Below are 26,132 nucleotides of genomic sequence, written 5' to 3' on the forward strand. Positions count from 1 at the left end.
TTGAGAAACCACGGCAGTATTAAAAATATTGCCATCTGCTGGTTCAAGACAATAAACACAACATGTGTCTGTAAGCCAACCACTGCTTTATTATTTCTGTTCCATAGAAAAGTCATCAATAAACCTGACATCAACTGTTGAAGAGTCAACGCGGAGGTTTGGTGTTGCTAATGTTCCAATTCATCGACTTGTAACACTTCCAGACGATGCCGTGGTGCCGCTTGCTGGCGTCTTCTTCAGCGTTCGGTTTAACTGTGAAGGAGTAAATTGGAGTCATTCAAATAATTATGACTAATGATAGGAGACAAGTCACCATTTAGCCCCATGCATACTACCGGTGGCAAACTCTACTCTCAATGTTTCTGGATAATGTGAGCATTAAAGATTGTGACTGCAAGAACCAGATAGTGATTTGGAGCACCTATTTATTACTGAGACAAATTAAAAGAAGAATGATGGTGGCAGTGTCTTGTTAAATGTGCTGCAAGCACTATATTTTTTGTCATTCCCATAAAAAAAAGCATATTGTGAAGAATATGGCCAGATTGCAATACACAGGGATCAGAATGGAGATTTTCATTTTCAGCTGAAATAGCCAGGGTCCAGGGGCCGCAGGCCCCGGCCAGGTCCAGGGCGGAGCCCGGTGGGGGGCTCAGGGGGGGCAAACCCACCCGAAGCCAACGGCATTTATCTTATTTGCTATGTGAAAATTGCACTAGAATGAATTAAATCCAACAAAACAGAAACCATGTTTTTTTTTTTTAGTTTTAAGATGTTTAAAACAATTGGGGGATTACAATGTTACAACCATCACCATTGTTGTTGTGTTTTGATGATGAAGATGGACCTTGTATTTAGCTACTAATCAACAATATATATGAAAATATATACATTAATAACCATTCATCATTAATTTGAAAATAGAATGCACAAACTGAACATGCTTAAAGAAAATACATGTCAGTCTGTGACAGTCTTCTCCAGCCATGACCACTTAAATTTATTCTTGATTCCTTTATCAATCTTGGAGACAAAAGCCTCGTCTTCTTTTCTTAGTATTTTCATATTTACTTTTTCAAACACTCATTTCACCGTTTGAAAAGACCGGAAGGAGCGCCATGTTTGAGAAAGCCAATGCTCTGAACAAAAGCTCCGCTGATTGGTTATCAGCGAACCTATCGACCAATGGTAGGAGTCGATCTATTTGTTGTGTGTTATAGATCTAATGCGCTGCGCTTCTTTTTGCCAATTTTTCTCGCGATCTCTAACTGCTAACTTGGGGTGATGAAACAGTCACGTATCATACCTCACCCCCCCAAAATATTTTCTCATCGAATTTAGACGATTTACGGGAATGACCTTTGGGGTTCAAAAACAGCGGAAATCCGCGGATCCGCGGAAAATTCTGATCCCTAAATACAGATGTGAGAAGCAGTCTTTTTCTGCTGTGTCATTGGTGGTTGCCACAGAAGTGGACCAAATTGCATTCACTTGTCATCTTTCCTTGAAGATTAAAGGTAACTCCAGCGACTAGACTGACTCAGATCCTGCCAAAGGGGGAACTGTCAAGAGTTTGAGAGATATATTTCTCTGTTGTTTAATTTGGATTTATAAATCAAGGACTTTGATTTATAAGTAGGTGAAAAAGTTGAAATATTGTGGGTACGTTGTCAATATGTAATTGCATACCTCAAACCTCCTATTTTGCTCTATTATAAGGATGGGTGTATTGGATCCCTTAACCACAAGGGTCACGGCGGCCCCATTTCCTGTGATGTGTCTTGGGCAAGTACATCCCTCTCCAGGCCAACAAATGTTTTCTCTATACTTGCATTTAAACCAAACTTAAAACTGTAAAATACAAAAATCAGGAAGCGGCATTAGCCATGCAAGGTGCCTACCTGCTTATCAGGGGCTTTGGGAGTTTGGTGTCTTGCCCAAGGACACTTCAAAACAAATGAACAGGCATAACCACCCAATGGATATGCAGCGTCCTCATGCCACCTCCCCATCCCTATCACTTCTTCCGTTTACAGATCACATCTCATTTTATTGTGATTTTGTGTGTTTTTTTTCCCTTTTTTTGCCCATAATAACAGATAAAGAAACTTAGTGATAAGGTGAAAAAAAAGTCAACAGCAGTGACAACGATTGAGCAGAAAGGTACAGGTGCTTAAAAGGTACAGTACATGATTTAAAATAGTTTTATATTTAGATAGAGATAGATAGATACTTTATTCATCCCCGAAGGGAAATTCACATTTCCAGCAGCATCCCTGAGCTGAGAACAATACAATAATAAAGCAAAAAGAATACAATATACAAATACCCAGTGTGACGTGCAAATGCCCACTGTAGCGTGTTATATAGAATAACTAAATAGTGCTACACAGAATACATATTGCAATAAGATTCAGTAATATGCAATGTAGGTGGTGTGGTTTACTGTGGGCTTTTACTCTGCCGGATAGAGTTAAAGAGCCTCATGGCATGAGGAAGAAAAGATCTCTTCAGTCTGTCCGTAGTACAAGACAGTGACAGCAGTCTGTCGCTGAAACTGCTCTTCTGTCTGGAGATAATGCTGTGTAGTGGATGCGATGGATTGTCCATGATTGACCGCAGCTTTTCCAGTGCCCGTCTCTCAGCTACTGTTGTTAGGCTGTCCAGCTCTTTGCCCACAACAGAGCTCGCTTTCCTAGCCAGTTTATTGAGACGAGAGGCATCCTTCTTCTTGACGCTGCCTCTCCAACACGCTGTCTCATAGAAGAGGGCGCTTGCCACTACTGTCTCATAGAATATTTTCAGGAGCTTTTTGCAGATTTTGAAGGAGGCCAGCCTTCTGAGGAAGTAAAGTCGGCTTTGCCCTTTCCTACATAGAGCTTCTGTGTTGGCAGTCCAGTCCAGTTTGTTGTCCAGCTGCACACCCAGGTATTTGTAGGTCTGGACAAATTCTACACATTCTCCTTTGATGGTTACAGGAACCGGGTGAGTTCTGGTTCTCCTGAAGTCCACCACCATCTCCCTGGTCTTGGTGGTGTTCAGGTGCAGGTGGTTTGCGTCGCTCCATCGGACAAAGTCCTGAATAAATTTCCTGTACTCCTCCTCCTGCCCATTTCTGATACATCCCACGATCGCAGTGTCGTCGGCAAACTTTTGCACATGGCAGGACTTATAGTTGTACTTAAAGTCCGATGTATATAGAGTGAATAGAAACGGAGAGAGCACGGTCCCCTGCGGAGATCCTGTGCTGCTAACCACAGTGTCCGATGTACAGCCCCCCTGTTTCACATACTGGGTTCTGCCTGTCAGGTAGTCAGTAATCCATTCTACAAGGTGTGAGCTAACTCCCATCTCTGTCAGTTTCCTACTCAGTAGCAGAGGCTGTATGGTATTGAAGGCACTGGAGAAGTCCAAAAATGTAATCCTCACAGCCCCCTTAGCCCTATCCAGGTGAGAGAGGGATCGGTGTAACATGTATACTATAGCATCCTCCACTCCCACCTTCTCCTGGTAAGCAAATTGCAGTGGGTCGATGGCGTGACGGACCTGTAGCCTCAGGTGGTGCAGCAGCAACCGCTCCATGATTTTCATCACATGTGATGTCAGGGCGACCAGCCTGAAGTCGTTGAGTTCCTCAGGTCTTGATTTCTTTGGGACTGAATGATGCAGGATGTTTTCCACAGCTGAGGGACCCTACCCTGTTCAAGGCTCTGGTTGAAGATGCGCTGTAGAGGGTCTCCCAGCTCAGACGCACAGGCTTTCAGCAGTCGGGGGGGATACTCCATCTGGACCAGCTGCCTTGCTGGTTCGCAGCCTTCTCAGCTCTCCACACACCTGGGCTGCAGTTATTTTAGTGGGGGGATGTCTTCAATGCTAGTGTCCAGAGGGGGAGGGGGAAGGACAGCTGCAGTACTCAGGGGTGAGGATGAGGCGGAGTGGTCAAACCTGTTGAAAAAGTTGTTCAACTGGTTGACTCGCCCCACATCTATATCCACAGCCACACCCTGCTTGGTGCAGCAGCCAGTAATTGTTTTCATCCCTTCCCATACCTCCTTCATGTTGTTGTTCTGCAGCTTTTTCCCCAACTTCCTCCTGTACTGCTCCTTCCCTTTCCAGAGCTGGACTTTGAGCTCCTTCTATACTCGTTTTAGCTCCTGCTGATCACCATTTTTAAAGGCCCTCTTCTTTTGGTTCAGAAGGCACTTGATGTCGCTCGTGACCCAGGGCTTGTTGTTGGCATAGCAGCGTAGTCTTTATAGGAACAACATTGTCCATGCAGAAGTTAATATAGTCAGTAGTGCAGTTTGCCATCTCCTCAATGTCCCCACTGCTGGACCCTAGCAGGACATCCCAGTCCGTACGTCCAAAGCAGTCTCTCAGAGCCTGCTCTGCCTCGGTGGACCATTTTCTAAAAGAGCGTGTGGTTGTTGGTAGCCTCCTCATTTTTGGTTTGTACTGTGGTTTAAGCAGAATGAGGTTGTGGTCTCCTTTTCCAAGGGCAGGCAGTGGTTTTGCACTGTATGCATTTTTGATATTCGCATACAGAAGGTCAATAGTCCTATTTCCCCTGGTCTTGCAGTCCACATACTGGACGAAAGAGGGCACAGTCAAGAGTCACGTGGTTGAAGTCCACAGAGATTAACATTGCAGCCTCCGGGTGTTGTGTTTGTAGTTTTATTTATCTTTGTTACCAGAGTATTTTTTATTGACACCTTTTTTAAATATTTTGGGTACCCATTTTTTTTATTATGTGGCTACTTTAAAGCGGTTTTGGAGATGGGCTTACATGCGATGTAGACTATCATGAGCGTGTGACGGCAGCACCTCAGGAGGTAAAGCGCTCGTCTTGGGATCTTGAGATCACAGGTTCGATTCCCGGTTATATGTCAAAGAGTCCTTGGGCAATACAATGAACCACTAATGCCCCCGATGAGCAGGTAGTTGCCTTGCATGGCTGACGCTGCTACCGGTTAGTTAGTGTGTAAAAAGGTAAGTGTGAAGCACATTGTAAAGTGCTTTGGGAGGTCTTTATTTACTTGAAAAGCTCTATATAAATGCAGACCATTCATTCATTATATAGTGTATATGAATAATATTGGCCAAAACATTGAAAAAAGGGCGCCTGGAATGTTTTAAGACGTCCCAAGTAATTCGAGCGCATGAGTTGTGGAAAAGAACAGCGCAACGTGTTCCCTTGTGCCCTGCACACAATAGGAATTTCGTGACCCACTACAAAGATGGTCTTTAACACGTTTACCGCCACTTTCCTCCCAAAAGTGCCTCGGCACACCTAGCGCCAAAAAGGCTTGCGGGTGGGTCAGATGTGAGCGGGCTGTCGAAACTCACCTCTTCAAACTTGTGAATCTGACGAATGAAAAAGTCTCCATATCGGCGAGCCACTTTTGTGTCAGCTATGTGGATCATGTCCTGAGAAGGTAGAACCAACTTAACTCAAAATCACATCACTAAGATTCAGATGAAAATAATTTAAAAAGGTGACAACGTGAACATTTTTCCACATTCGGACCTTATCTATTGTAAACATTGTGCATTTCGGGAACTCTACCTTGTCGATGTAAAAGTCAACTTCCGAAGCAGACTGGAATTCTCCATCCAGAGCCGAAATGCCACTGGTCCACACCAGATTCTTCATCTTGTGCTTGAAGACGAGCAGCTGAATCCTGAAGTCCTTCTCGCTCATGTCCAGGAATCCTGCAAGCTTGGCCACTGGCATGGTGGTGTACAGCTTCAAGAAGCTGAGGTCAAAGAAAACTTGGATGAGATAGGAAGTGGCCTCCATCTAAGATGAGCATCAATTCATCCGGAAGGCGTCACCTGCGGATGGTAGAAAGCTGAGCTTGCTGCTCCACCTCCTCTGTGAAGACTTTGAGCTGCTGCAGGAAAGGCTCTTTGTGGTACTGTGCATCAACGTTGTCGTAGTTGGGCACCACAGGAGACAAGAACTTGGGCCGGGCGAAGCTGAACAACTCCTCAAACACCTGAAGGTCTCTGGATTAGGAAGGGGGACATATATAACTTTCAAAAACAACATGGTGATAATAAACAACAAAAACAAAGGCCCCAGATATTTTATCATTTATCTATATCACTGAAGAGTTAAAATCTTTAATTTAAATTTTATTGTTTTGCATTTACACTGATTCTTTGTTATTGTTTGATTGAGTGTAAACGGCTCAAATATTTTGTATTTTACATTTTTTGTAGATCTTAAAATATTTTAATTTATACTTCATGTGTTTTTCAGGGATCCCATCTTTCACTTTGAATTCAAATCAAAATAAACACAAATTATTTGACTATCGATACAAAAATATCATCCAAGAGCTTTTATTATGTCACCAAAGCAAAAGACAAAACCTTGTTGCCAAGGAGTACTATTTGTTACCACTTGTAAATTAGGTGCAAAAAAAATGTAATGACTTTAAACTACAACCTAAATTCTAATAGCTCTTAGCAACATTCCCGATAATCAGCATAGCCCCCAAAATGACACAGTCCATTTAAAAATCAAGTCATATAGTCATGGGACAATTGAGATGGAGTCATTGGGAATCTCCAAATACGACATTGTAATAATACTCAATAGCAATACTCAACCCCTTTTTTGTAGACCTATGTTTTGTCTCAACTGTTCAAGTGTGAGTCTACCACTGTAATATATATATATATATAATTTCCATGTCAACTGGTTGTCATCATTTGTATCTTGCTCGTGTTAAAAAAATGCTGCAAGATTATAAAAAGGCAGCGTACAGCAGGGGTCTCTGAATCAGCGGCTCTGAAGCCTCACACGGCTTTTCGGCGTTCCCTAATGGCTCCCTGGCTATTTTTCAAAAAAGTTTGATAATGGGAAATTATAGTTTCCGTAGGAAGACAACATTACACAGATATTAGGTTTTCAAATGACTGTAGTATGTGTTGCTTTCCTTATATGAAGCTTTTTTTTTCTTTCTCCAATATGGCTCTTTCAACATTTTCAGTTACCGACCCCTGGCGTACGACATCGAATGATACGCATAAATGAAAGATGTATACCCTTTTTGCATGCGCAGCATTTTGTCTCCATACTTGTCCCTCAGCTGGGTGTGGATGCTTTCGTCAATGCGCATCGGGTACATGGTGAGTGCAATGGCCAGTAGGCCGTGCATCTGCTCGTTCTGCTTGTTGATCTGCATAGCAAGAATTTAAAAGCAATTTGTGAGAGCCAGCGAGAAAATGTTCATTTGACTCGAGTTTAAGACGTAGACTTTACCATTTCATATTTATACGTTGACCTCTGGAACATGTTTCTCGTCCTCTGGATGTAAAGCAGGATGTTTGCAAAGACTCGAATGGCGTCCTGGTAACGCCTCATCATGAGATAGGCGAAGCCCACGTAGTAATAGGTGGTGATCTGGCACTCGGGTACACGGGAGTACATGCTCTGAAAAGACAAAAAAGTATATATTAAAGAGTGACGGGGAAGAACGCATTTTAGACGGCCAAACAGGGTTTTTACCTTCTTGTTGAGTTCAATGTTTTCCAAGACTTTGATAGCCTGGTAGTAATCGCCCAGCAGAGAGTGCAGCCTCAGAAGGCCCACCAAGCTGAAGTAACCCAACATCTTGTAGAGCGAGTGGCGGCCATATTCACCAGCCACGCTCTCTGGGTCCCCTGGAACTCGTAACAAAGATGCTTTTTTTCAGCTTGACTTAATGAAAATTTGCTGCCAACTCTATGAGGTTCTTATCGGTAAGCTAGTGACTTATTCAGTGGCCTTCTGCATGAGAGATATATTAATTCCCGACTCGAGCTCGTACTTAAATTTCTCGTATCTTTAATTTATTACCATGAGAAATTAAAAAAAAAAGGAAATCTGTTCCACGCCTCCCAAAATAATTCTAGTTAACCCTTCAATTGATTTGAACACATCTTCCTTATCACTAATACCAATTCAAATAGTCTAGGTTGCTGACATTATGAGTCTTAAATGTGTGTGGGTTCTTTGCATGATATACCAGTAGCGGCGGCGTATCTTTGTCACCACTGGCATTAGCGCACAATGTTGAGGTTAGACTAGCTTTCATGGCTTGTGGCTCGCCAGCTTTTTCTCTTAGCGGTATAAAATGTCCTGTGTTGCATTTTTTTTTTTTCAAAACACGGCCCGCCTCGTCATCGTTAAACAACTTTCATCAGAAATTAATAAAGAGAAGGTCGGCAAACTCTTTTGCAGCTTTGGTATCTGCACTCGCTGCTTGCCCATTGCCAGTCCATTTTGGCCACGCAGCCCTCTAGTGTAAACGTCTTGTTTTTTCTTTCAAAATTATTGCTCGCAAGACATATCAAATTTCTCATAACTAAAGTAGCTTGCATGTAGAGGGGCCACTGTACAGTATTAATCATACAAAATTTCATACCTCCGCTTGTGTAGACTTCCAGCTGACGGTTAATATTGCTCTTATCTACAAGGGAGTGGAGCACGTTGAGAACGCTGTGCACATTCCAGATCTTCGGGTTGTTTCGCAGGAAATCGATCTCGTCTTCGGGCTTATTGGCGGTCTTACAACGGTACTGACTAAAAGACTGAAACTGAAAACAAGTGTGAATATAAATGTAGCGCATTAGTTTTGTTTTTCTTCAGAGCATTGCATACCTGGTAGATAAATTCATCGATGATGTCCCAGAGCCATTGGTTCGGGAGTTCCAGGGGAGCGGGGCCATCAGCATCTGTTTGTAAAGAAAAGCGTTTATAAATGACTGGTATTAAAGTGATATCAAATACTAGACATCTTACTCAGAATGTAGTTAAAAAGGTTGCAGTAATTGTAGTAGGACTCAAACCGCTGGTCTAAAGTGGGTCCCCCCTAAGAAGCATTAAAAAGACGAGTGGTTTACAAAAAACATGTAAATTTAAAGATCCAGTCAAAATAATGTAAGAACGTGGACTTACGCTAACTTTAGCGTAGATGTGCCTGTAGTACAATTCCTTGTAAAGTATAAGGAAGACTGCATCTGCCGGAGAAAAAAAAAACGGGCCATCAAAAGAGTTATGTTGCATTCAAGACAGCAGGGAAATCAAAAAATTTAATAGGTATAGTTTACTTTCTGTTAGTTCTGTATAAACAAATTCAAAAGATAAATGCCCCGTTTCACACCCTTTTTTTCCTCCATTAAGGAAATTCAGAGTGCTGATTAAGCGCAGAGCCAGGTTTTCCATATTGTCTCCAATAAGTCATGTTCATGTTTTATATTTCATAACGGGATGCACAATAATAATCCAACCAATATTTATCGTGAGATTATACAAAATAATTAAATCCATATGAACAGTCTGTTCAAAAACAATTGGCAGAGGTCAGGTCTTTTGACGAGAGCCTGAACAGAAATTTGGGTCGGGCCTAAAATGTATCGTTACTTTGGGTTCGTGTCCGGCTGGGCTTCTCTCACTGAATTTTACTTCTGAATGATCCACGCTGGTCGTGTCCGTAATTGTGCTTAATTAATACTTTTTTCTTGTGGAGGATCTCCGCGGTGGATTCCATCCCTCTTTTGCAGAGCACAGCCTCTGCCCAAGTGCTTGGGTTACATCCCTAATTGATTTTAGTCTTTTTCTTTCTGGCAAGTCTGCGCAGTGGATTCTATCCACCTTTTGTGCAACAATTTCGCAATTGAATGCTTAACTTGGCGCGAGCATTGTGTATTACCACCCTCAGGCTGCATTACGCGAAAATGGGGACAGAATCCATTGCGCAAATCCTTAATAACACTATCGTTTGGTTTTAAAAAATAAACTGCAAGAGACAAGCCCTTACAAAAAAGTGCTCTCAAATAAAATGTGAAAATTTGGGTTTGCTTTGGGCTACCTCCCTCAAATCAAGTTAATTTGTGGGGCTCTGCCTGGTTCAGGGATCAATACCCCCGGGCAGATTTATTTAGGCTCGATCTTGGTTCCAAACTATTAAGACATACATATTGATAACATTAAAATAAATGTTTCAATTTGGTGTGCATTTTTCATATTAGCAATTATGCCAACTGGCACAAATTATTTCATAATTTTTTAGTTTAATTGTTTGGATTTCCCAAGTAAAATAAGAATATTTTAAAGAATATTTTTCACTATGATCAAAAACAATTTGTAAAATTAGCTTCCATCTGACATAAAATTCCTTTTAAGTATTTTTTGACTTTTTCAAAAGAGAAAAAATTGTTAAAAAATCTAGTAAAAGACTTGAAATAATCAAAATATTATATATTGTTGGTTAACTTATTATTGATGAAAGAGGTTGTCATCAAATATCATGATTACAATTTTTACGGAGAAAACAATCTCAGTAGCCTAGATGGTAAGGCGCCCGCTTTGAGACTGGGAGGTCGGTGGTTCGCGCCCCGGCCGAGTCATTCCTAAGACTTAAAAAGTGGTCGGCGGCGCCCTCTGTTGGCTGCGGCTGCATCGGCTCGCTACAACGGGTCAAGGTGCAATCGACATTTCGTTCTGTGTACATTGTTACACAGAATGACAATACAAGGAAATTATTATTATTATTATTATTATTATTATTATAGAAAACACATGTATCACGTGCTGAACTAGTCCCTACATCATCCACATTGAATTTGGAGCCTTTAATTCGTTTTTGAATCAATTCATGGATCCTGGGAAGAAACAAATAATTAAAGACAACGACTGTCCCTAAAACAGTTGTTCAACATTGAAACATTAAGCTTTGTTAATGTCTTCCAATATCCAACTCTAAATTCTATTGAATAAAAAAACAACAAATATTGGCAGGCTTTTATTTTTAAGGAAACAAAAAAAGGTGTCTGCACTATTTGGCTAAATTTCTTGATAATATCGTCACAGCATCAGTATAATGGCAGCATTCAAAGAGTAAACAATGCCTACTTGTAAAGAGCAGGTAACTCACCATTGCCAACAAGTGATGATATAGACTCAGCCTCTGGCCAAGGAGATGTCTTGAAGAAACGCTCCGTCAGCTTGTTCCAACTTGAAAAATATCACATGACAGATGATCCACCGCCCGGCAACAATAACCAGGAGAAAATGGAGCCCACTATTACCTGTTTTCATACACATCTTGGATTTCATAGATCTTCTGCTCAATGCTCTCGCTGGACACGCGGTTGGACTGCAGCTCGTAGACTTTCTGGTCGATGAGATCAGAGATGGTTTTGTGAAAGTATTGAAGGAAATTCTTGATGACCTCTGGGATGACGTGGTAAGTTTGCTGCTCATATTGCCGCTCATAAGCCATGTCTGCTTTGGGGTCACCTGTGGAAGGGTGAGAATGGATGGTAGAATTTCAGGGGAAAAGGTAAGGTAGTATGCACGCAAATGAGGAAAAAATGATGTGTACTAACCAGTGTGGAGATCATACTCGTTTGAGTAGCCATTGTACTGGAGGGGAAACCAAGCATAAGCAAAATAGTGTCACAGATGAAGCATTTGTCAATAACCTCAACCAATCAAAAGCAAACAGGCGCAGACAACATTCAATGCAGACAATTATTCAAATATCCTTCACGAGCAAATTATAATACATGAGATTTCTGTTTAAAAACAACACACAATTGGGGTGATTCATTTTATCTTACCAAGGTGCAAGCTAGCTAACCAGCTAAGGGTTGTACAGTATATAGTTCAAGCTAGCTAACCAGCCAAGGCTTATATATTTTCTTGTGAGGAACAAAGACAAAACAGGCATACTCACATCGTCTTCGTCGTGGTAAGACATGTTTATAGATATATTCCTTTGGATTATATATTTATTGGTGTAAATTTGGTCCAAAAGTGATGAGTTTACTTAACAGCTAAAGCACGCAGCGACTGCTTGCCGGACCGCAGGAAGCGGAAAGAGCATTCTGACGTTGTCTTGAAATATCGCGGGATTAGAAACGAGATTTCAGGATTTGTTGCATATCGGGAAATGTATGCTTACAATTTTACTGTGGACTTGTCGAAGAAATTAATGCAAAGTAACCTACAGTACAGTACTCAATTTTGCTCAAATCATTCGTCGAACCGAAAAAAAAACAATATATGTACTGATAACATGTTTTCTCCTTTTTCATGTCTAATTATGTTTTGTATTTATTTCTACACCTTGTTTTTTTCATTGCGCTTCCTTTCTTGTGTTTACTGTGGTTTCCCTTAACCACGAGGGTCGCAGGGGCACCATTTCCTGTGGTGTGTCTTGGGCAAATACAGCCTGGTGGCGCCCATCCTTCTCAAGGCCAACAAATGTTTCTACCCGGTCTCGAACCGGGGACCTGTCGCGTGTTAGAACTTGAAATTTTTTCTATTATTTCAGTATTTCATTTTAGAATCTTTATATAGTTGTATACATCCATTTGTCATTGATTAATTTAGTCGTTCATTTATTCAGTTTCCTGCATATTCAAGAACTTCATGTAGGCCAGTTTCCAAGCACTACGTTGAAAATATGTTTGCCTATTTATCAAAACATGAATTTGCATTTAATTTTTCTGTTTGAAATCTTTGATGCATGTTTATCCCGGATGGCCACATCTAATCTAGTTTTAAACAAACATTGTTGTCTATAACAATGAAAACAATGCTCATTCAAATTCTAATCTTTATTTTAAATGAGAATGTCGACATTATCGTTTAACAAGAATTACTTCATTTTGTACCCGTTCCTATGAAATTCAAACTCGTCCCATAATTCAATTAATAAAATGATTATTCACATAATAAAAAAAATAAATTTTAAAATAAAAACATTAACCGACTTTTATGTAGTGTGGCATTTCATTTTTAAATTTCGATTTCATTGTGTTTGTTTTATTATTGAATGAGAGCCCTTTTTGGCATCCAACAAATAAATAAAAAAAATTGAGATTAAAAAGAAAGATGTCCGTAAATTATGTAAAGTGGCCTTTCAATTTTGAAATTGGCATAATGGAAGGAGGCCAAAAGGAAGGCCGTGATTGACATGGATTGATGGTGTTATAAGTGCACTGGAGGAAATAGATCTAAATGTAGTGGAAGCTAGAGCTCTTGCGGGCGATAGGAATGAGTGGAGAGGTGTTGTGAAAGGATAGTGGGATGTTTAGACATGTTATAAGAGATGGGCAGGGCACCTGTATGATGCGGCAGGGGTAAACCAGTGAAAGCTTTCGGGCCCTGCTGTTGAACAGAAGAGTGTGTTGTGTCACCCTGACCCGAGTGACATGGCCACTTTCTGTTGTCCCGTTTCATCTGGAGGGACAAAAGCATGACCAACTTGGGTGCCAAGGTGCTTAACTTGTTTGGGTGTTTGGGCCTTTGGGTAGGCCATGGTCAAATCTTATGTGTTTTTTGCTACTTTTTCCTTTTCTTTGTTTTTGTGTATGTGTTTGTTTTGCTGTTGGTCACCCCTCTTGCGGGATATGACCAGGGTAAATAGCCAGATAGAATGTTCGTTTTCTGAATTGAATTTTGGCACTCTTGGGCTTTCGTTTGTTTAGACTTTCATACATTCATATGCTTTTTCAATACATAATTGACCGTAACGCCTTGTATTTGTTTTCCGGAGCCTTGGCTCTGATAATGCTGGTCTACTAGTGATCCCAAGAGCCAAGAAGAGATCCGCAGGTTAGAGAGCGTTCTCCATTCGGTCGCTGTTGCTGCGGAATGCTCTACCCTCTGAGATTTGATCTGCAACCTCAGTGGAAGTGTTTTAATATAGGCTTTAAACACACTTCTATTCAATATCTTATGAATGACCTATATTTTGCGTTGACAATATCTGTGTGTTGTTTGTTATTCTGGCATCCATTGCAGCCTGGTCATCCTGAAAGGAGGATTACCTCATCTGCAGTCCCTTCTCAAGGTTTGTTAATTTTCCTCATGTTGAGTTTTTTTGAGTTTCTCCTTGCTTTCATGTATGCTTGAGATTAGGGAATGGTGTGATAATAATCAGTAGTTTGCAATAAACTGTGGTCTGTGCAGCGATTTGATACTCCTTGTGATTAGGGGCTTTACATGACTTGAAGTCTTTCTTGAAAAATGCCGAAGAACCTGCAGTATTAAATGTCTACCGCTAGATAGTGCCACAGCAACAATCTTCTTTTTAAATCTAACTAAAACAACAGCGGTTGCCAAAATTAAAAGTATTTTTTCGTTCTCTCAGTTTATTTGTATCATCTGGCCGTTAATGATAATAGAACATAAAATACAAAGAGTATTTTCAGTATTTAGAGTCAAAGTTGCACACAGGCAGTCAAAACAAATAGATTTTGGGAAATTAGGCAAAACGCTCATTGACAATCAGCTGTTGTTTTGTCCTTCTTTCTAACACATTTTATTTTGAAATCATAACGGGGGGGAAACACGAAAAACTAAAGGTTTTAAAACTCGTGTCTTTGTCATTTTCTCCTTGGTCCCACCTGGAGGTGCTGCGTAAATCTGCACAGTGGAGAGGGAGGGGAACAGGGAGGCAGGGAGTGTAAGGGGGGTGTATTCGGATAGGAGAGGAAGGAGAAGAAAAAGACGCTGGGGGAGGAAAAAGGGTCAGGGAAACGGAGTTTTATCACTCTGTGAGAAATTAAGAGAGTTGCTCGCACAAACGGTACAGTGCAGACGAAAGCAACCACTTTTTGGCGACAAGTCATCTTAACCAAGCGGGAACACTTTTTTATTTTGGAAGAAATTCACAACATTTTTTAACACTTTTACATTTTTCCTGGGTTGATGTTCAAAATATTTGCTTTTTTAAAATACGTTGTCGTTGTCCGCCTGGGTGAGCGTTGGAACCGTGCGTAAAAGTTGTGCCATTGCGCCAGGATGCGCGTATGTCCTCTGCTGATCTGCGTCTGCCTGCTGAGCGCCGGGCGCGCTCAAAAGTTCTCTGCTCTCACGGTAGGAACCATTGCTAAATACTGACTCATTCCTTTTATATTCGAGTCATTCAAAATCGTGAACCATCGGCGCATGTGTCATAAAAAGATAATGCCACCTTTACTCAAGAGCATACTTTCATTGCTCCTGTTTTTGCTTTTTGGAGGGAGTTTTAAATCTGGAATACAGGATTTCAACATGTCTCAATATTTTGGAGTTTATGAGTGAAAGCATCATGTTGATTTGATGCGATGTAGGTTGTTTCTTGTGCGGTGTCAAATTCACCACTGTCAGATTAACATAGTTTAAATAGTGATTTAACTGTTTTAATTTTACCTTTTTGGGACTGGAGATCTCAATGACTTTTTCTTTTGATTGGATATCCCATCCAGAACCAGATGTCACTTGAATTTAGGACATTTTAGACTTAAGTGGATAGAGGGCTGAAATGTCGCTGTTTTGAGACCGTTAAACACTGTCCACATTTAGTACATCCTGTAATACTGTCCGAATCTAGTCCCCAAAAAGTCCTCGTTGAGTAATATTGTTCGACTGCATTTCCCAAAAAGTCATTGTTAAGTTTACATCTTCCATTGTATTCCAAGTGTATTCCCCAAAAAGCTGTTCTTGAGTTTGCATCCTCCAATGTATTCTGAATTTCTTCCTCAAAAAGACATTGAGTTTACATCCTCATTGATAGTCCAAACGTAGACCCCCAAAATCCGTGTAATGTTTACACCCCCCCCCCAAAATATATTCCTCTAAAGGTTAACCTCCTCCACTGTGGTCCAAATTGAGTCCCTGAAAAGTTGTTAGGTCAATCTCTTCCATTGCAGTCCAAATTGATACCCTAAAAAGTCGTGGTTTGGTTTACACCTTTTAGTCTATCCTCCATTTTGTCTCTAAAAAGTCATGCAAAGTACTTCCTCCAATGTAGTACAAATGTAGTCCCCAAAAAGTTGTTATCAAGTAAATAATTTCCATTGTGGTCCAAATGTAGACCCCAGCAAGTCATAGTTGAAGCTACATCACCCAGTGATGTCCAGATTTAGTCCTTAAAAAGTTTACCTTCTCTACTCTGGTCCATGTTGAGTCCCCAAATAGTTCCTGAAAAGTCAACCTCTTCTGTTGTAGTCCAAATGTAAACCCCAAAAAGTAATTGAGTTCACAGCCTCCAATGTAGGCAGAATACTGTACCGCAAACGTCATCGAATTTACCTCCTTAAATGTGGTCCAAATTTTGTCTCCCAAAATCATTGAATTTACTTCCTCTGATGTAGGCCACTCGTGTTCTCCCAAGAGGCGTTCATACAATGTTTTTTTATCACGTTGAGAAGAATGGAGTTTATTTTTCCCACTTTCACTTTTCAACCAAATAAAGACGTTTTTTTGGACAAAACTTAAAGCCTTTTAAGTGTATTTAGAACCTCTTTTTGCTAGGTTGCATATAAAGACTGAAAGAACTTTGATCTCATTCAGGTTTTAGTAAACTTTAGTTTGACCTATTATCACCATCTAAGTGGAGTTCAGATTGTCAAACACCACTTTTACCAAGAATTTTATTAAACCCAAATGTAAGACAACATTTAACATTTTCAAACGTCTTTTACATTTAATAAGAATACATTCTGGGCAGCACAGCGGAGCAGTGGTTAGCGCGTGTGCGGCACAGTTCTGAGGTCATGAGATCGAACCTCCTGTGTGGAGTTTGCATGTTCTCCCCGTGCTTTCCTCCGGGCACTGCGGTTTCCTCCCACATTCCAAAAACCTGCATGTCAGGTTAATTGGCCAGTCCAAACTGTCAAGTGTGAATGAGCGAGCGGATTGTCTGTCCCTGTGTGCCCTGCGACTGGCTGGAAACCAGTTCAGGGTGTCCCCTGTTCATTGCCCGAAGATAGCTGGGATGGGCATCCCTGCGACCCTACTGAGGATAAGCGGTGCAGATAATGGATGGAAGAATGCATTGTCTCATCTCATCCTATTAGCTGCACCGCTTATCCTCAGTAGGGTCGCGGGGGTGCCGGAACCCATCCCTGCAATCATCGGGCAGTGGGCAGGGGACACCCTGAACTGGTTGCCAGCCAATCGCAGGGCACACAGGGACAGACAACTCGCTCGCACATTCACACCTAGGGACAGTTTGGACTGGCCAATCCACCTGAAATGCATGTCTTTGGAATGTAGGAGGAAACTGGAGTGCCCGGAGGAAACCCACGCAAGCACAGGGAGAACATACAAACTCTGCACAGGAAGTCCGGTAGCTGGATTTGAACCCACACAGGAGGTTCCCAAGACCTTAGAACTGTCCCGCACACGCGCTAACCACTGATCCGCCGTGCTGCCCAGAATACATTGTGTCATGCTGAAATATATTTGCTATAATTTGATCACCTTGCTATCGGATTTGACACTGACATTTTATGAAGAAGCTCTTTGTTTACTCCGCTGATGCATTGCTTCATCGCAGTTTGGTGGTTAGAGTGCAAATAGTGCGGTGAAATTAAGAATTCAATAAAATAATCAATCACTGTCATTATCAAGTGCACGGACATGAACAGAGAGAAATGTGCTTTGTCAGGGTTCTTACTGATTTACATGTTGATGTGACAGCCGCCTCCCCGGGCGGCATAATTTATGTTCTGGCCCGTGATGACGCAATATCCAGTTAGAGACAAATGACCATGAGTTGTTAACCTGGAGGTGAAAGGTCGCAGATCTTCTCTCTTGATGACACGGTAGAGCTGAGGAATGTGGGAGGAAGTGTTGCATGAGCAGATGCGGTTTTTCATTTTATTGATTTGGTTCACACAGGATCGTTTATCTCCCCTCACCACCCTGCTATCATAGAACACGTTTCCAGGCAGGTCTGCGTTTCATCACTTGCTTTTTATTAAAAGAATGGCGTGCAGCAAATGATATTGCTTCACTGCTTAGGACTAATAGGGTATTGTTTGAATGACACATGAGAAGTTTGCTGTTTTCCTTAAAAAAATCACCATAGAGACGGGACTGTAAAGCGCACCTGATTATAAGTCAAACCCCTTTCTTTTGTAAGATGGTATACAAAAAGAGGTGTCAAGGTTTATAATATCATGTCTTTGCCTTTCTTTTCAAACAGTGTCTTCTGTCAACGATATATATGCACACATATATATATATATATATATATATATATATATATATATATATATAATGTGTGTGTGTGTGTGTGTGTAGTGGTGGTTAGCACAAACCCAATCTTTTCATTTATACTCTTTTGTGACTGTATGCCAGCCATGTACAACTTCTAGCCCGGGGGCCAGTTACAGCCCACATTTTTACTGGCCTGCAGCCTCTGTCATTAAAATAAGATGTGGCCCACCAGTTCTGTTGAGCGAAGTGTAAAATACATTTTTACAAAAACTATCTATCTATCTATCTATCTATCTATCTATCTATCTATCTATCTATCTATCTATCTATCTATCTATCTATCTATCTATCTATCTATCTATCTATCTATCTATCTATCTATCTATCTATCTATCTATCTATCTATCTATCTATCTATCTATCTATCTATCTATCTATCTATCTATCTATCTATCTATCTATCTATCTATCTATCTATCTATCTATCTATCTATCTATCTATCTATCTATCTATCTATCTATCTATCTATCTATCTATCTATCTATCTATCTATCTATCTATCTATAGTTTTAAATAAAAACCAAAATACACGAACTGTCATATAATAAGCATTTTATCAAAATACTTGTAAATCGAGAAATGTATTTTTATTTTACATTATCATTCAAAAGTTTGAAGTTGTCCAGACAATTTTGTGTTTTCCATGAGAAGTCATACTTTCATTTATCAAATTATAAGTGCATTATCTGTGTTTTTTACCGCCAATATTAATCTCTTCCTTTGGTTGGCCAATCTCAAGATATGGCTGTTTCTTTGCCACTCTGCCTTGAAGGCCAGAATCTCGAAGTCGCCTCTTCACTGCAAATGTGGCTACTGGTACTTTGCGTGTACTATTCAACGAAGTTGCTATTTGAGGACCTTTAAAGGGTCTCTTTCTCAAACTAGCGACTTAAATGTACTTGTCCTCTTGCCTGGTCGTGCAGCAGGGCCTCCCACTTCTCTTTCTATTGTTTGTGTTGTTCTCTGGAGGGAGTAGTACACACCATTGTAGGAGATCTTCAGTTTCTTGGCATCAATGCCAGTAAAGACAATTCAATTCCAAATTCTATTATATTCTAATATTCATAGGGAGAATGTTTTCCATCCTTGATGACATGAAATAGTGTGTGAGGAGATGTGGGCGCATTAACGCTGCTTGAATGTGCTCCATTGGGCCTCATCATTTTATTCAATTGTGGGAATGGCCCAGAGAGTTTTTTTCTTTTTTTTTTAAATCCTCACATGACCAACAGAGGCCCTCCATCACCGTGTCTCTTTCTATTCAAGAATCTTCCACAGCAATTAAATGCATTTTCCTTTGATTGAGTTAGTAGCCTGCTTCAAGGCTGTCACTTTCTTCGCTTTCCACTAGGCTTGAAACTAATGATCCCGCAGCATCCGATTCCCGCCTTGGCCATTTAACACGTTTACCTCGGCTCTCAGCTGGGGACCCCATTGACCCCGCAAGGCGGTGGGTGTAGGGGGCCTCTCAGGGCGTTGGAAGTTGGGGGCCCCTGAGCCCGAAAAGACCCTTATGAACCCACAATACGCTCGCGGCTGGAGTCTCGCCTCCTCCGTACGCCATTCAGCACCACAATGCTGCCGAGTTCGGGGTGGATAATTGGATTTGATTTTTATGCCGGTCCGGCTCGGATACTCCACCTGTCTTGCACTTTCTTGACTCACTGAATATGCTGCCATCTGTTCGTACTATTGTGGGCCACACAAAAGGCATCTTGTAAGACATAAAGATAAATGTGAGATAAGTAAAGAAGTGTGGAACTATAGAACGTGTTATTTGCAGAACACTGTGACGTCATACATGGTTCATAAGTTTTTATTTTTGCTTCAGTGACGTGCTTTGCATTCTGTTTTATGTTTCAGTCCTTGGCAATGACAATGAATTTAAACTTCTTTTGAAAAGCAACATTTAATTGTTGTTTGCATAATAACCTCAAGGACCATAAAACCATGACAACAGATGGACATTTGATTTTTATATCTTTTCATACGATTTATTTTTATATATTTTATGTTCAGTTTTATTCCCCACCCAGATTAGACATGGCACTCCTAGATAAATGCGTAATAAAGACTTAAAATAGGAAATATTTTTTTTTCTTTGTAAAGATTTTCCCCCATTTTATTGCTGTATTTTTCTGTTATAGTCTATTGTATTTAATAGTACATTTTTGAAACTTATATCGATATCACACTCATCTCTAGAAGAGTCATTGATCGTGTCTGCAGCTAAGGATACCAATAATAGACAAAATTCCCATTCCATAATGCTGTTGATTTAATAGATTGGTTCTTAAATCCAGGGCAGCACGGCGGATGAGTGGTTAGCGCGGCACATTTCTGAGGTCATAAGATCGAACCTTCCTGTGTGGAGTTTGCATGTTCCCCCTGTGCTTGCGTGGCACTCCAGTTTCCTCCCACATTTCAAAAACATGCATGTCAGGTTAATTGGCTGGTCCAAATTGTCCCTAGGTGTGAATGAGTGAGTGAGGTGCCTGTCTCTGTGTGTCCTGTGACTGGCTGGCAACCAGTTCAGGGTGTCCCCTGCCCACTGCCTGAAGATAGCTGGGATGGGCGCCAGCACTCCCGTGATCCTACTGAGGATAAGCGATGCAGATAATGGATGGATGGATGGTCTTCAAATCCCTTAGCTGCAAGATAAGGGGAAACTTTGTCATCTCCCTCTAGGTAGACTTCATATTCGGTAAAATGCACGAAAATTTATTCACCTTTGAGTATTTTTAAAAATGCACGTTTACATAATTGTTCATGTATTTTGCTCATTGTTTAAATTCATATTTTTTTAATAAATTACCTTTTTACCATTAGAAAGTGCTAGATAATACACAATGCCAACTTAAAATGGCCTCCATTTTCGACAAGGTTTAACCTACAATATTACTTCAATGATTTTATTACTATATGGGTTGCATCAGTGTTGGTATAATATAATGTAGATATTGTTTCTCTCTCATTTTTTTTTCGGGGTACAGTAATCCATTTGTCAGAGCCAAAACAGACAGTAGACCCAAACGCGTAACGTTTCACACAAAGATTTATTGAGAAATCGGTGAAGTCAGGCGAGGGTAAACAAACGACAGCGATCCGGTTCTCGCTGGGCAGGAGAAGCAGGAAGCCCTCGAGATCGGAGGGTGGTCAGAGGACGGAAACAAGTCGAGCAGCTGGGACGGGAGAACAAAACGGGGTTGGAGGACGGAAACAAGTCGGGCAGTCGGGACGGGAGATCGGAGCACGGTCGGAGAACGGAAACAAGTCGGGCAGCCGGGACGGGAGATCGGAGCTTGGTCGTAGAACTGAATCAAGTCAGGTAACCGGAGACGATCGGGAAGCCAGGAACTGACGAGCAGGAAACAGGACAGGACGCAACGGACAGGAGCCAGAGTCAAAAAGTGCTTGCCTTGCATGTGCAGAGGTTCGCTGACGGACTGACCAGGAGTGAATAAAAGTGACGTGTTTAAATACGAGGAGAAATAATTAGGAAATGAGGGACAGCTGGGGCTAAACGAGAGAGCGCAGGTGAGAGCAATGGGCAAATCATGACACCATTGTCTTTCGTTGGGGTTTAAGTTCAAGAAAGTACATGTTACCAGCTAACTCTGTGGGGGGAAAAATGCACAAGGTACAAGTATTATTACAGAGTTTGTCTTTCCAATGAAGGGAACTGTTTTCAGGGGCATCACAAGAACAATTTACGAAAAAAAGAGAACAGTGAAGAAAGAATGAACCAGCACTGTTGAACATGTGTTGGTGTTGAACGTGCTTGCTGGGCATGCTCAGTATGAGATTCGCTGGGCAGCGAATCAGAAATGTGGATTTTGTGAATACTGGGATTATTGTCCCGTGTGAATTCCGAGATTTTTGTCTCCTGCCTTAAGATGATCCGTGTTCATCTTTCGCTTGCGGTGGCCATTTTTCAATGGCACGAAGGCAACTTACGCTGCAATTTTTCAACCCAAGTTGCACAAAGGCTGCGAAGTGCCAAGTAACAAGGAATTACAGTATATTATTATATTGTATTATGTTTTATTTTGTATTTCTTTATTGCTACTCTGTTCTTTCAAAGTTGGATTTTCTCCAGTTTTTTGAGACTACAGGAAAAAGTCTGTGAAAAAGGGATTCAATTCTTGATATGTGAAATGTCAAGCTAATTTGATTTACCCAGGAGTGAGTTCACAATAGTTTGAGCAACACTAGGTAGCAAACCTTGTTGTCTCCTTGGCCAATGCTAGGCACGTTACTGAAAAACGATATTTAGTTACAGTTACTAGTTACTTCATTTAAAAATTAATCCATATTACTGTCACCGGGAAGTAGCACATTACTTAGTTAGTAACTACATAGGTACAAATTATTGTATATGACCCCCTAAAACTGTTATAAAATAGCCACACAATAAAACAAATAGAAAATAATGAGTACACTAACCTGTGGAAGACGTTAACTGTTCACAATTTTTGGCTTGGGCAATTTTAAGAGTTTGCAAACAAACATTCAGCTGAGACACTCCACATCTATTTTGCCTCTGAGTTTCAAACCACTCAAAGATCTTCTCTATTTCTGGCTACTGTCCAAGACGTTGTCTGCTTTTGTTCCAGGCATGATGTATTGTATCCAACAATTTTGAAAATAAAAATACCAAAATTCAGCACGCGTTTACAGTAAATTCTGTGCTCATGTGTGCCCCATTGATTTGGTTTGTTGTTTCTGCATAAACCACGCCCCCCTGTCCATGCGCTGCTGACCCTTCGCTACAGGTGACACAACCAAATGTGTAAATAGATGCAGACGTCAGGATTTCAATTTTTTATTTTATAGTTCTAATTTCGGCCTGCATGCGGGTATATACAGTGTGGAGATTAATGAGAAGAAACTCAGCGCCCTCGCATACTGTGCTCGGTCAAAGGTTGAATTTGATAGCGTAAGTTATGCGGGCACATTCAGTGATCAGTGGATATTATTTTACATTATTTGCGTTTAATATTTAGCTAAATAATGCAGTAACAACAATAGAGTTACAAAATGTCACTAAGAATACGTTATAGAACTCGTTACCGAGAAAAGTATAGCGTTCCAGTAACATCTTAGTCCCCGCATTGGTTGTGGCACAAGCAGCATCAATCATACCGATTGCCTATTTTGTGATCTGTTGACACCTTTGCGCCGTTAATGATGAAAAGCCGAATCCTATATTTCTTCATCATCCCTTTTTCAGAACAATACTCGATATGTGTCAAACGTCAAGCTAATTTTTATGCTAATAAGAGATGATATTACATATTCCTGAGGAGTGAGGCAACAAAAAGTTTAGCCTCACTAAAGATAGCTTGTGGTTGGTTGGGGATTGTGGCACAAGTAGCATCAAGCTTGGTAATTCCCTTTTTCGATATCAATTGAACTCTTTGTGAGAGTTAATGATAAAAAGCCGAGTCGCCGGACTTCAAGGTAATCTTTCACTCTGGTGTGATGCATGAGGTGACGGAATGAGTAAGCGCATAGTTCTGCTTACCCCATCCATCATCCCTAGGCCACTTGCACAAACATTTGCATCTAAAAGCCACTTAATGAGAAGCTTTGGGGAAAAACATCTCAGCGGCGTATTTATCTGTGTGTCTTAAACAGAGACCTTAGTTCTGGGTGGCTGATTTCATGGCTCAGTCGCTTTTCATTGCTGATTTCTTGGAGCTTTATCATAAAGCAGCAGACACTTGGCGCTTTGCTGCATGTTAATCTGTGGCTTCGTAGGAAGATGAATGATGATTGATGAAAGAATCTGTTTGGGTTGTCAGGCTGTCGGCCACCATGCGGAGATTATGACAAAACTTGTGTTGTATAGCCAATGGGGTGTCCAGTAGGAGCTTGTAGCCCACCATCATAGCATGGCTGGAAGCAAACGTTCTCTATGGGAGCTGGGAGGGCTGCTGAAAAATGTTCATCTTGACCTGTCTGCCTTATCTGTGGATGAATGTGGACTACCATGCAGATAATCATTTCAAGTGAGGCATTCTTGAGATGTTGGAGGATGGAAAAAAGTAGAGCAGAACAATGTTTGAACACCTGTTTGAGCACACACAAAAAAACCCAGTTATGTACCATCTGAAAGAATTTCCTCATTGAGTGGGTAGTGTAAATTGAAAACAAGGTTATTATTATCTCATCTCATCAGCTGCACCGCTTATCCTCAGTAGGGTCGCGGGGGTGCTGGAGCCCATCCCAGCAATCATCGGGCAGTGGGCAGGGGACACCCTGAACTGGTTGCCAGCCAATCGCAGGGCACGCGGGGACAGACAACTCACTCGCTCAGTCACACCTAGGGACAATTTGGACCGGCCAATACAGCTGAAATGCATGTCTTTGGAATGTGGGAGGAAACTGGAGTGCCCGGAGGAAACCCACGTAAGCACGGGGAGAACATACAAACTCCACAGTAAGGCCGGGAGCTGGATTTTTCATTTAATTTAAAGTGATTTAGTATCATTCAACACTGTTCTTTGGTGTCACTTCACTCTGTGGTGAGCAAAAAGTGTGAATTCCACTGTGTAAAATACTTTTATTTGACCCATGACTTTTTTTTTTAAATAAAAAAATAATATTGGGCCGATAGTTCATGTATTATTGCTTAGTATTCAAATCAATATTTTTCTTCAATTTCTTCAGTTTTTTTTAACACTAAGAGGCGCTAGATTCCTTCAAAATATTTCTCTGGTAAATTACTTTTCTAGTTGTATTGTTTTTACTGATGTGAGTAAATCTTTAAATTAGGGCACTTCTTAAAATTTGCATTTTACCAACTCTGATCATTTTTCTCATTTTGAATATTATTTTTATATTTACCTTTGTTTACACAAAAAGAAAAGAATACATTAGGATAAGAAAACAAAAACACTTGAATGTCACGGTTGCCATGGCGCCCAATTGGTCCCCGCCATGTGGCGCCAGGTTCTGTCACGGTTGCCACGGCGCCCAATTGGCCCCGCCCATGGACACCAGCTGAAACTCGTTGACAGATTGGTCCCTGACTACTTAAACGCTGTCTTGTGAGTCGCCTGGTGTCGGAGCGTCTGCGAAACTCCTGCTAAACTCTTTTGTGATACATCAAGCCCTGAAAATCTCAGTTTTTCCTGTGTTTTTGCTCTTGTTTTGCCAAGCCCTGTAAATACCCGTTTTGCCTGTTTCTTTGCTCCTGCTTTGTTCTCGCCCCGATCTGTTTGATTTTGATCACTTCCTCATCCCGAGCAATCTACTTCCGCGACCAACGATCCCCAGATCGAGTGTGCGCTCATTTCTCTTCTCCCCAATAAACTGTGAGTAACATTACGCGATTGGGTTCTGCTTCCTGAAATTGAAATCAGCAACATAAGCTGCCAATGATCAATCAAATTAAAATAAGAATGAGAATTTGATTTGTCTTTATTTTCATTGATAACAATGTAGTAAGCAGTTTACTACAAGATTAGACATGACACTCCAAGATAAATACGTAATAAAGACTTAAAATAGGAAAATACGATAAAAATAATTAGATAAAAAGGAAAACATACTTGCAAGTAAGTGCTTCAAGTTTTAAAAGCATTAGAACTTACAAGAGAAGGACGTTATCGGATAATGGTTATGAGGATAAACAGTGATCGTGATTCCAAAATGAATTTCAGAAATAATACTCATTATTAAAAAAAGATCAAGCACATCCTGAACATGTCCCCTATCATCCACATTGCATTTAGACTCTTCAAATAAGTTAAAAATACATTTATTGACCATAGGAAGAAATATATTTTAAAGCAAATACTGTCCTTTTATACACTCGGTCAACCATACCACCATAGTTTCCGCTTTATTAAACTCAAGAAAAATATGATAAAATATATCCATTCATTATCTGTACCGCTTATCCTGAGTAGGATCGCAGGGTGTGCTGGAGCCCATCCCAGCGATCTTCGCGCAGTGGGCAGGGGACTCTCCGAACTGGTTGCCAGCCAGTCGCAGGGCACACAGATACAGACAATTCACCCTCTCATTCACACCCAGGGACAATTTGGACCGGCCAATTAACCTGAC

General features: G+C 40.9%; 2 protein-coding genes across 5 annotated transcripts in view; one reads left to right on the forward strand and one right to left on the reverse strand.

Annotated features, from left to right (window-relative positions):
- Positions 1 to 67: 67 nt before the first annotated feature.
- eif3l (eukaryotic translation initiation factor 3 subunit L) lies at positions 68 to 11,880 on the reverse strand. The gene is made up of 15 exons (XM_088351381.1): positions 11,733 to 11,880; positions 11,383 to 11,419; positions 11,083 to 11,293; positions 10,929 to 11,008; positions 8,951 to 9,012; positions 8,795 to 8,864; positions 8,654 to 8,727; positions 8,418 to 8,589; positions 7,520 to 7,674; positions 7,274 to 7,444; positions 7,057 to 7,190; positions 5,836 to 6,009; positions 5,567 to 5,756; positions 5,347 to 5,427; positions 68 to 252 (listed from the first exon to the last, which is right to left on the reverse strand). Exons 1-15 carry the CDS (start codon positions 11,754 to 11,756, stop codon positions 181 to 183), a joined length of 1,707 nt encoding a protein of 568 aa, XP_088207507.1. The 5' UTR covers positions 11,757 to 11,880; the 3' UTR covers positions 68 to 180.
- Positions 11,881 to 14,504: 2,624 nt separating this feature from the next.
- The window catches only part of smoc2 (SPARC related modular calcium binding 2), a 57,631-nt gene continuing 46,003 nt past the window's right edge, over positions 14,505 to 26,132 (forward strand). For all 4 annotated transcript variants that reach the window (XM_088350889.1, XM_088350888.1, XM_088350891.1 and 1 more), the window contains exon 1: positions 14,505 to 14,884. In XM_088350889.1, the coding sequence (XP_088207015.1) occupies positions 14,810 to 14,884 (75 nt within the window). In that variant the 5' untranslated portion in view covers positions 14,505 to 14,809. The remainder of the gene's footprint in view (positions 14,885 to 26,132) is intronic.

The sequence above is a fragment of the Urocampus carinirostris genome, chromosome 13, assembly GCF_059441175.1.
Source record: "Urocampus carinirostris isolate Australia breed hairy pipefish chromosome 13, RoL_Ucar_1.0, whole genome shotgun sequence".
NCBI classification, from domain to species: Eukaryota; Metazoa; Chordata; class Actinopteri; order Syngnathiformes; family Syngnathidae; genus Urocampus; species Urocampus carinirostris.